Below are 12566 nucleotides of genomic sequence, written 5' to 3' on the forward strand. Positions count from 1 at the left end.
CAAAATTTAATTTATTGGTAATCATAATATTTATATTTAAATGATTAGAAATAGAGACAATATATAGAAAATAAAAAATATATTAAATTTCACACACTTTAATTTTCATGAATTTTTATAAAAACTGGTTAAACTTATAGTACAAGATATTTGTTTTGTGATATCGTTTTAATAAATTATTTTAAAATTGCCTTATCATATATAAAACTAATTTTTGTTAACTATTACTTTTAGATGATGACAATAAAATTATATAGGAAAACATAAAATTATCTATCAAACAAATTAAATAAGATCTTACACTTTCCTTTCTAGACTACTTATCAATTTTTAATTTTCTTAAAAAAAAGAAAAAACTATAAAAAAAAATTAAAAAATATAATTTTCCTTAACTATTTAACGAAAATAGTATGAAGTTGACTTTACTATAAGTAATGGTCTTATTACTATAGTAACATACATTTTAAATAATTTCAACAATACATTGTAATCAAAAATATTAAGTAATATTTACTTTAACTTTTCTCTTTTTCACGATCCTTCTATGAAACACTATATAACATATATAAATTATAAATTGTAGTTGAACCGTAATATTATGAATATTATTTTTAAGACATATGTTAACAATTACATCTGTTCATTTCATATATAATTTAATAAAAACTTTATTTATATTTCAAGTTAATAATGCATACATAAAATACGCATTGCGTGAGCTACTTTCTAGTATAATATATTTTTAAAAGTATGATAGGTGTAGAAGTTTATAAAACTTATTTGAACTATAGGATCAACGGGTTTGTTTGGATCGATTAGCCTATTTGTAAAATTTTGGTTGACTTTTAAAAGTTTTCCTGTCTAAAACTTATAAGAAATGATTAACACGAACTGTGAACAAGCTTTCGATAAACTCATCCTGGTTATGAGTTTTGGAAATTTATACTGAAGTTAATGTACGTATCATTCACGATTGACTCTTTATGGGTTTCACAATCCACATGATCTAGTATTTTTATGGCCGTTGGTCTATTTTAAATGGTCATATTCTTATCAGCAGCACACTCGAATCTATGTATCATTGTACGCATCATACTCGTATTAAAGTTATTTAATTTGTTCATAATATATACATACAAAACAAACATATCTCCGTAGTTATAACGAAGGGTGTTGATAAAACACGAGTGACTTTTATTTTTCCCCAAAATTCGAAATACTATGCATTTTTTAGTACACTTAATTAGTTTAGCGGCCTTTTATATATAGTTGCCTCTATATAGCTTTTGCCTTCTTCTTTTTGTAACTTTTACCGAAAGATTGAATATTAAAAAATTAGAGAGGTAACTAGACGTTATTTCCGGTAGAGTTAGTTAAACTAACACACTTTTATTACTTCAAGATATAGATTGTATGACAGTACATTAAAAAAGAAAAAGTTGAAATTAACGACTATTTCATTTTGTCTTTCAAACATTTTTATTTAGAGAACTCAAAAATCCAGCAGAGCTTGATCATTGAACCGTACTCGATATTTTAATTTTGTTTCTTTCTTTTCCGCACGGAACCGTACTAGATCAAATTGATCAGAAAATATATTAAATCCATTTCCCATTTATAAGCTTTTGATGAGCAAACGGACACATTTGTATAATATATAAAAAGATATGAGACATCAAACCCATTTTCCGTTCGCAAGTTTTTTTGAGGCTGATGTGATTCGTTTATGTTTTTTAACGGAATAATAACAAATCAAGGCATTTGTATAACACTTATTAGAATGAAGAAGATTCTAAGAATCCGACCGATCGATTGAGGGATTTTGCATTATAATTAAGTGGAAGAACTTGTTTTGTTAGTTTCAATAAAAATCTTATTTTGTCATTTTTACTTTCCTTCCTTTAGGATTTGGTATTTGATATATTTTTTTCTTTCTTAGGCCTCAAATAGATATAAAAAAAAATTAAGATACATTGGACAGAATTTCACTTTTAGTTTAATTCAGTCATATTTGATTTATTAGTTTTTTTACTACAACTATTTATTATCATTGGATATTATATTTCTAACATACATTCAAATTAATAACTAATAATTTTTATATATTTTTTTGTCAACCAACTAATAAAATTGAGTTGTGCATTTTCTTAGTCCCCAAATAATAGTTTAAGTTCATATATAGATGGATTTGATAGAGTTTCACCTTTTGCTTGAATTCATTGTTATTAAATTTATAAAATTTTAATTATAAATATTTATTATCTTTGAAAATTAAAGTTTATAACATATTTTTAATTAATAACTGATAAAATTATTTGTAACCTATAGTGTGCACTATATATATATCAATATATATTATTAATTATTGTTAACTTAATATAAAATCATCAAATTAAGACAATGGAAACTTTTATATATTATTTCCAAATACTTCAAAATGTGGCAGATTTTATATCTAGATAATTTTAATTTAATTATAATGATAAGATTTTCCTTTAATTGATTGTATCTAGATAATTTTAATTTAATTATAATGATAAGATTTTCCTTGAATTGATTGTTATTTTTTTCATGCTATAAATTGTTGTCTATATAACAAGTTGAGCAGTTAATCATTGAACTTTCATTCCACTATGATCATGGATGGCTTGCCTTTGCATCTTCTCGATGAAATTCTCTTCAGACTGGAATTTAAATCTTTGGCAATGATGCGATGCACAAATAAATATTTCTAATCTTATATATCTGATGATGATGATTCTGATTTTCAAATGAGATATTGTTCCTGGTTCAAACCTAGTTTGTTTAACCTTAAACCATATGGTGCTTATTCCATCTTCTGTCAGCCTTTGGTCTCTTCATGCGATTCTACACCATTCGGAAATAAAATGTTTTCCTATGGTAATAAGACATGTTACATTTTCGGCTCATGCTCTGGCCTTCTCTTATTTTACGTAAATGGTCTCTTCATTGTAAATCCCCTCACAAAGACATTTCGAATCCTTGATCACCATGGATCAAAGCTTATACCTATGATACTTGGTGGAAGTTATTCCAAAAAAGATTTCACCAGAGCAATGTGTGTAGGTTTTGCGGTAAATCAAAACCGAACCAGCAAAAGTTTTAAAATCGTTTGCATTCTTGAGATGGGAATGGTGTACGGCTTCGAGATTAGCGACGGATACTCTTGGAGACTATCAGATACAACCATCAACGCTGGTTCAAAAAGTGATCTCATGACGCGGATGAAACATGTTTACTTGGACAACACTCTTCACTGGTTGAGAAACGACGGAAGCATCGTAACTTTCAATCCGGAGACGGAGCAAGCACGAATGATCCCATCCATATTCCATCGGGAATCTGATACGAAGTTACTATTGGCAGCGGACGATAAAATCAATCGCTTGACCTTAATATCGGGCACAAAAGAAAAAATCTCAGTTTACACACTATTCGAGAATTCCAAATGGACCCTTGCTAGGCGGATCAAGATTGTACCAATGGAAGATAATATTCTTGTATGCTGGGACATGGTTGCGTACGACGGCAAGCGTCTTGTGGTGAGAGATAGGAAGAGTACTTTCGAAGATCTGGTTCATGTATATGACCTAGAAACTAATAGTTGGAGAGTTTTGGGGTCAACATGGTGTACGCGTAATAATCTTAGAGACTTCTATAAGTTTACGCCCTCCTTGTTCTCTATTGAGTTGGATGAGCAGACAAAGATTATCGTAGATTCGAATGACCAACGCATCCCTTATCTGATCGCGCTTATGGGACTCATTGGTACACAATTACAACCAACTCAACTAGATCTTTTTGGGTTGGTCAAAGCATGAATAAGTCTCCCTGAAGTGTAGGAGTTAGGAATAATGTTATGAATATATACATACAAAAAAAAAAAAAACATATCAACAACTTAGTTATAACTTTTTTTTGTTCATTATATTCATACGAAGAATTGTATGTCGTCTTGACTGCACATGCAAGTGTCTCGGCCAAAGAGTGGAGAGTTAATTACAGCTTCCATTCTTTCAACATGTGACAGACGCAAGTCTAATGGTTGGAGAGAGAAATACATGTATGTATAATGGGCCAAAAAATATATATATATATATATATCCAGAAACTTGTTCTTCTATTCTTAATGCCAATTTCGTCTGGTCCACTAAAGGCCCATTGTTTTGTGTTTAGTCAAATCCAACAACAAACAAAACACTCATCGACATCTCCGACAACCATCATCTATCTGTTCGGGAAGCTAATCCCCACCGGATCAGCCATCCCCTCCGGCTAACATCTCTGTTCTCGCCGGCAACCAATTTTTAAAATTTTTATTTTCTTTCTTTCACCGAGATCTCTCGTTGGAGCTTCTTATTTACCCATGATATAGACGGAATCGGAGGTTAAACCCGGTCATGTTCTCCGGCAAAGCCAAGCTTCAGCTTCCACCTGATTCACGGCGGATTCTCCGTGCTGTTCCGTTCAGCTCAGGTATCCTCTAATCTCTCTCCCTTTCTCATGTTGTTGCAACAATTGGAGATTACCTGCTTCGAATTCCCGGAAACTCAATTTCAAAACCCAAAAATTATTTCAGGCCCGTGATCAGAATTAGGGTTATTTTGTTGTTTGTTAAATTAGGGTTATTTGAATCAATAACCAGTGTATGTAATGTGATTAGGGTTAGCAACATTAGCTCTGATGGATTCATACATAGTTTCGATTTAGACAGGACTCGATTTCGTGATTAGGTTTCGACATTAGCTGAGTATGTTTGGCAACACAACTCTCTATTTCGTGATTCTTCGATTCCCGAGGTTAATTTTTTTGAAGGTGTGAACCACTTTGGTAATTTTGCTGATTACATAATTGGGATGTGTGCTCTGTTTTTGAGCTATCCGTCGTTTGCAGCTAGGAGCTGGTACTTCCTTGCCTGCTTTAGTAGCTGCACAGGTCGGGGCTAATGTCAATCTTACTGATGATGCAACTAAACCTGAGGTGTCAAATCCATCTTCTTTTGTTGTTTAACCAGATGAGTGATTGTGAATATGAGTTTATTTGTTATTTTGTATCATATATGATATATCTATGCAGGTTTTGGAAAATATGAGAAGACTCTGTCAACTTAACAACCTCAACTGTAATGTAATGTATGTAACCTTCTTCACCTTTCTTGATTCTTTTCCCTGAACACTGGACCTTCGAATTTATGTGTCTCTAATTTTGTGTTGTTATTAGAAGATAGATAATTTTTTTTTTGATTCTGGTCTTGTTTCGATTCATAATCTTTGATCAATTGTGCTCTGTTCTTTTTAAAGGTTAATCGGCGTGATAAATGTGAAGTAATGAAGCAAGGTAATTCATCTGCTCCTGTTTGTTTATTGTTTTGAAGTATATTGATGTGAATGTGGATGTCGATGTGTGATGTTCAGAAGTAGCTTTTGATTTGGGAATCAATTTAGTTTGAAGTAGGTTTTGATTTGGGAACCGATTTACTTTGAATGTTCCTGATAAATGCTTGTTAGAATGACATGTTGTCAAATGTTTGAATGATGTCTGTTTTTCTTTTTTTCAGTTTGATTGTGTTTCTCTTGTTTTATTAACGTTTGTATTGTGTTGTTCGATCAATTTCTGTTATGTTATGTTATTCTATATATATATATATATATATATATATATATATGTGTGTGTGTGTGTGTGTGTTGATATAGACGGAATTGGAGGTTAAATCCTCCGGCAAAAAGCCAAGCTTCAGCTTCCACCTGATTCACGGCGGCTTCTCATTCATGGCTCTTCTCCGTGCTGTTCCGTTCAGTAAGGTATCCTATAATTTCTCCCATTCTCATGCTGTTGCAACAATTGGAGTTTAGCTGCTTCGAATTCTCGGAAACTCAATTTCAAAACCCAAAAAATATTTCAGGCCATGAGTTTCATCTCTTCTCCAGTGAATCCGACCAAAGCTTCCTTTGAAATCCCAGGTACATCTAATCTCTCTCTCTCTCTCTCTCTCTCTCTACACTTAGGACAATGATTATTATGTACATGACAATATGACATTACTCCTCCTCCGTACACAATCAGCACTAAGAATCGAACAACCACCAAATCAGCCTTTTCTCTTAACGTCTTCGTTTTGCTTTCTCTCTATTTAGACAAAAATAAAATAATTTAAAGTATTGCACATACACACATGAGTCCTCCTTACACAATCAGCACTAGGATCGAACAACGACAAAAGCAAGCTAAGACCAAACAATTAGTTTTGGATTTGAGTCCTTAAACTTGCGTGCTACCATAAACCACTTGTTGTAATTACTAGGTATGGTAAAAAGAAAGAAAGAAAAAAGTAAGTCTCTATACGCACACATGAGTGGTCGATTACTCAATCTCCAACAGAAGAATAAAAGCTAGAGAGCAAATGTTGAAACGCTGCATCTTGCCAAGCCACTTTTTTTGTTTTACCAATCTGTAAAGGTAAAATGCACCACACGTAGACACGGTTACTCAATGTGGGTTACTCATTGTGGGAGAGAGTATGAGTATGATAGGTGACATAAAAAAATAACAAGAAGAAGAGTCACGCAAGGAAAGCAGAGAGATGCATCATCTCTCGGCTATAAAAACAGAGTCTGGGGTAACTCAAAACATCATAGCGAGAGAGAGCAAGAGCAAGCGAGAGAGATTCAAATATCAAAAGGAAAACTTAGATATTCTTTCAAAAAAAAAAAATGGGGATCGTTGCATTCGAGTGGAATGAGAGAGGCAACAACCAACTGCTGCTGCTGATGAACAGGGACAATTGGTATTCCAGGTAACTATATTATTCATTCCAGGTTTGATTATATATTAACTTTTGCATCTGACTTTGTTAAGTTTGTCCTCCTGATCCTTGTTTTGCTTTTCTTCGTATTGCGTGATTTAAAGGGCCATAAGAAAGGTGGCTTGGAATGGCTCTGATGAGAACTTGAGTGGCCGTTGTGAAGCCAACCCTAATTTGTTTTGGCTGGGTGTTTCAAAGCGAGGCCGAGTCGCATTTCTCGTCAGTTCTACGTTAATGCTTGACCAAATTGATGGAATCACAGGACCCGATAGTTATCCAGATTTTTTCCTACGTGTAGGTTTTTATATTTATTTTTATATTTACTAGGAAAGCGACCCGTGCGTTGCCGCACGGGGAGGTGAAATCCTAAATTGAAATTTAACATTTGTAATTCATCCTAAATTCTTTCTTTTCTCAATCAATTTGATCATTTTTATTTTTTGCTATTGCTTTCTACTGATTAAAAAGCCAAAAATTCATTTCAATGTTATTATATTTTATGTTGTCACACACAAAAGTGAGCCTTTTTTAGAGCTTGATTTACTATGAACATTACTTTTAACCATATATAAAATTTCATTTATGTTTGTCTCCGACCATATGGTGCTATATATTGGTATCCTTTCTTAATTCGCTATTAGAAATTGTCTTTGTTGTTGATCATTATCAATCGAAATATATACGAGGCTGCTTATCTCTTGGTTTATTTACTGTATCGAGAAAATACTAAATGCCACTTGTCGAAGGAAGGTCGAAGATTGGGATCGGAGTAGATGGCTGGATTGAGTTTCGTTTCCCCTTCACTTTGATACGCGATTTCTCTTTCCATAGATTACTGATTCACAAATCACAATCAATATTCCGATGCTGTAAGCAAGTGGAGTTTGTATACAAATGATTTACTATGAACATTACTTTTAACCATATATAAAATTTCACTTATGCTTGTGGATGTTTTTTTCTCTCACTTTTAGATATGTACAAAACCAAGTTTTATATGACCGACCAATCAAACCTAATTGGTTAGTATAGAGTAACTCACATTCTTCAGCTACAACTTTTAGAGATATATATTTGGCTATAATGCTTTCCACAGTTACATGCATGTTGGTCTCACGTTTTCCCTCAAAAGACCCCCTTCTTTCCTCCCTTTTAATGGGTTAATCTTGATTGCCTTATTTCCTACTAACACATTTGATACATGGATTTGTAATATTTGCTTCAAATCACATATTCCTCTTTGGAAAAGAAAAAAAATCAAGACGTAACAGACTAAGAATGCATATAGACAAAACTTGTACACTCATCAGCTATTCAATCAAAGCAATTCAATTAAACTACAAAAGTTCAGAAAATTAATAAAATATAGAACAGAGGATTTTATGTTGGTCTCTCCCAATCCATCCCATTCCACCGTGTCGGCTGCTCTCCTTCCAGGCTGCATCTCCCTCTATTTGATTTCCCATTTATGTCTATGAATCAGTACCATCATGTTTTTCAATAAACACAGCGAAAACGAAGTCGATGTGGTGAAACAGGTGATAATAATATCTCACCTTTTGATGTTCTCTTCTTTAGGTTAAACACTAATTTTATAAATTTCTTGCATTTTCTTTTTTTTGGCAGATTCCAGATCACTCTAAAAGTGACTGTTATACATTATGTTTTTAAAAAGTTGTATATACAGATTAGAAAGTCATCAAAGACTAAATAAGTTACCTTTAGTAGATCTTTTCTTTCTAACTTGACTTGTCATTTGGTCGTGCTTACGCTTTCTAGAATTTGATTTTGTGTTGTCACAAGTATGTCTGGCTTTTTCTTCGGCACTCTCTATTTCCATGCTCATTTGTAATATTTCTATATATTATCAAAATGTTTGATACCCAGAAAGTATAAGAAATTATAATTCAACTAAAATTTTTAAAAACTTTATTTACAAAAAATGTAAACTAACCTAGATCATGAACATCTAATGGAAAAAAAAAATAAAAATAACATTTATACCATGTTTGTTAGAAAAAATAAATAGGTTAAAATAAGAACATATATAAAATTATAATTATACCATGTTTGTTAAAAAAATTTGGCTTATCCGTAGCTCTAGCATCACTGCATATCATCATGCCTCTCGTATCTTGGTTTTGGTTTTTCCAGAAAGTCAAAAAATAAAATCTGCACATTGAGAATCAAAAACATTAGCCATGCAAAAAATATGGCACACGTACTTAATAACATTAGCCATGCAAAAACATGAAAACCGGAAAGGCTAAAAATTTTGAAGAGACTAAAAGTTAACAAAACTAAGATTAATGTATGAACTTAATAGTGTCGACTAACAGTAATAATAATCTAACCGAGAAACACTACAGGTCATTCGCAGCAAAAATATTAAATTACCTTGAATTAGAGATTGATGCTTGAAAGTTAAAAAACACTTCAATAATACAATTCTTTAGTACTCAGAAAACAATTGTTTGAAACTTGTTTATGTAGTCAAGAAAAGTTTATATATAATAAACAAAGAGGTGTAAGACATAGAGGTGTGAAATGTAAATGTGTAAAAATTAATAGATGTGAAACATGGAGGTACAACAAAGAGGTGTAACACATAGAGGTGTGAAATTAAAAGGTGTAAAAATTAATGGATGTGATTTTTGAAACCAAGAGGTACAACAAAGAGATGCAAAGACTAAGGAAATGTGATTTAAAAGGTGTAAAAATTAATGGATGTGATTTTTGAAACCAGGAGGTACAACAAAGAGATGGAAAGACTAAGAGGTGTGATTTTTGAAAGATGGGGGTGCGACGAAAAGACACGATTAATAATTTTAAACCGTTGGATTAAAACTGGAACTAATCTCATCCGTTGGATTAAAAGTTGACAAAAAAGTAGGTTTGCTATTATCTATAGGTTAAAATATGAACATATATAAAATTATAATTATACCATGTTTGTTAAAAAACTTTGGCTTATCCGTAGCTCTAGCATCACTGCATATCATCATGCCTCTCGTATCTTGGTTTTGGTTTTTCCAGAAAGTCAAAAAATAAAATCTGCACATTGAGAATCAAAAACATTAGCCATGCAAAAAATATGGCACACGTACTTAATAACATTAGCCATGCAAAAACATGAAAACCGGAAAGGCTAAAAATTTTGAAGAGACTAAAAGTTAACAAAACTAAGATTAATGTATGAACTTAATAGTGTCGACTAACAGTAATAATAATCTAACCGAGAAACACTACAGGTCATTCGCAGCAAAAATATTAAATTACCTTGAATTAGAGATTGATGCTTGAAAGTTAAAAAACACTTCAATAATACAATTCTTTAGTACTCAGAAAACAATTGTTCGAAACTTGTTTATGTAGTCAAGAAAAGTTTATATATAATAAACAAAGAGGTGTAAGACATAGAGGTGAAAAATGTAAATGTGTAAAAATTAATAGATGTGAAACATGGAGGTACAACAAAGAGGTGTAACACATAGATGTGTGAAATTAAAAGGTGTAAAAATTAATGGATGTATTTTTGAAACCATGAGGTACAACAAAGAGATGCAAAGACTAAGGAGGTGTGATTTAAAAGGTGTAAAAATTAATAGATGTGATTTTTGAAACCAGGAGGTACAACAAAGAGATGCAAAGACTAAGAGGTGTGATTTAAAAGGTGTAAAAATTAATGGATGTGATTTTTGAAACCAGGAGGTACAACAAAGAGATGCAAAGACTAAGAGGTGTGATTTAAAAGGTGTAAAAATTAATGGATGTGATTTTTGAAACCACGAGGTACAACAAAGAGATGCAAAGACTAAGAAGTGTGATTTAAAAGGTGTAAAAATTAATGGATGTGATTTTTGAAACCAGGAGGTACAACAAAGAGATGCAAAGACTAAGAGGTGTGATTTAAAAGGTGTAAAAATTAATGGATGTGATTTTTGAAACCAGGAGGTACAACAAAGAGATGCAAAGACTAAGAGGTGTGATTTAAAAGGTGTAAAAATTAATGGATGTGATTTTTGAAACCAGGAGGTACAACAAAGAGATGCAAAGACTAATAGTTGTGATTTTTGAAAGATGGAGGTGCGACGAAAAGACACGATTAATAATTTTAAACCGTTGGATTAAAACTGTAACTAATCTCATCCGTTGGATTAAAAGTTGACACAAAAAAGTGGGTTTGCTATTATATATAGATTTCAGAATATTTCGATCACGGACTCTGCTTTTGTGTTATTACAGGAACACACGAGTCCACAGGAGTTTGCCGAAAACCTAGTACTTGATGAACACACGGATGAAGGGCATGTCTTTAGCCTTGTTGTCGCAGACGTCAATTGTCCTTCGATGGTACATATCAGGAAACCCGACGCAGATGGGTCGCATCTCATAGTAGATCGCGTTCCCTCTGGGATACACTCTCTCTCCATCTATGGTCTCGACGCAAGTATCTCCCAGGGTAATTAAATGCTTGTAACTAGAGTAGTAATTAAATGATCTGTCCTCACCTATTTTCCTATATTTTGTACAGTCAACCCCCCCCTCCCTTTTTTTCTTTTTGGTGTTATATATTCAGGATTTTCGCCTAAGAGACCATTTTGAACGGATGATTTGTGATTTGGGAAACTATGGTGCGACGACGTCGTTGTTGCGCATCCCTGGCTTCTTTATGTATGATGCTGAAGGCGACGACGCTCCATTTTTCCGAACTGTGGGTGCTGATACTTCTGGATATGTAAGACATTCTACCTTACCGTTTGTTATTAACTAATCCTTTTCATTTACCATTCAGGTTATACCCTACGGGACTACCAGCACGTCGGCATTGTCAATGGAACGCATGGGGGAACGGACTTGGAAGGTCATGTTTTATGAAAGGAAGAAGGTGGTCGAGCATGAATATCAATATAACCACACCGGCTTCGTTTTCTACACCCATTAAAAAAAAAAGCTACAAAGAGACAGTGCTTAAGATCCTTCCTAATTATAATTACTTCTCATCTACTCTAAAACCTCTATAAATTAATACTCTATAAATTAATAAACACTATAAATTAATAAATTTTGCTAGTCCCAACTCGGGACAGTGTAAAAAATAATAAAATTCGATAAGATAATAAAATAATATTTTTTTTGAAATCCCTATGTAAAATATGATCCCAATAATATCATAAATTAATAATCATGTAAAATTACATATATATATATGCTGATATAGTAAAATATGTTTCTCTTAAACCTCATATCCATAAAACAATTGTTATATTGTATCTTTAAAATATAATGATATAAAATATTCTATAACATTCCATAAAGCACGTCAAATTTTTAAAATTTTTCAATTTCTAAATATGCATCATTTACATTTGGATAGATTGATAGACTATTAAAATACGATAATTGATATTCTTATTCATAAATTTGAATATTTATGTCATGTATATAAGTAAATTTGTCTACAATATTTGTAATTCATTATCAAAAATAATTTTTAATTATTTCAAATTCAATTCCAATAACATAAAATTTACAACATCCAAATTTTAATATTATTCTGCAAAAATGGTCTCAATTCATTATTTTAAAAAATTGAGCAATTAAAAATATACCTATAAATTAATAATTATTAATTTACACTATAAAATAATAATTATTAATTTATTGATAAATTAATATCACTATAAATTAATAAAATGTCTTAGTCCTAACATTATTAATTTATAGAGGTTTTACTGTATAT

The 12566-nt window shown here is 31.9% G+C and overlaps 1 protein-coding gene and 1 long non-coding RNA gene across 5 annotated transcripts; both read left to right on the forward strand.

Annotated features, from left to right (window-relative positions):
- On the forward strand, nucleotides 2704–3842 carry LOC104778804 (putative F-box/kelch-repeat protein At1g20940). The gene has a single exon (XM_019239872.1). The coding sequence runs from the start codon at nucleotides 2772–2774 to the stop codon at nucleotides 3840–3842; it is 1071 nt and encodes a 356-aa protein (XP_019095417.1). The 5' UTR covers nucleotides 2704–2771.
- LOC104776234 lies at nucleotides 4203–7261 on the forward strand. Of its 4 annotated transcripts, none has more exons than XR_766114.2 (7): nucleotides 4205–4497; nucleotides 4915–5001; nucleotides 5098–5153; nucleotides 5322–5822; nucleotides 5924–5981; nucleotides 6323–6814; nucleotides 6928–7261. It is a non-coding gene; the product is annotated as an uncharacterized LOC104776234 (long non-coding RNA). The 4 variants fall into 4 exon arrangements; XR_766116.2 differs by having other exon boundaries at nucleotides 5322–5358; nucleotides 5715–5822; nucleotides 5924–6814; XR_766115.2 differs by having other exon boundaries at nucleotides 4203–4497; nucleotides 4898–5001; nucleotides 5924–6814.

This window comes from Camelina sativa, chromosome 3 (genome assembly GCF_000633955.1).
Source record: "Camelina sativa cultivar DH55 chromosome 3, Cs, whole genome shotgun sequence".
Lineage (NCBI taxonomy): Eukaryota > Viridiplantae > Streptophyta > Magnoliopsida > Brassicales > Brassicaceae > Camelina > Camelina sativa.

Coding starts and splice junctions, on each gene's coding strand:
- LOC104778804 (XM_019239872.1), top strand. CDS start 2,772: ATGAGATATTGTTCCTGGTTCAAACCTAGTTTGTTTAACCTTAAACCA.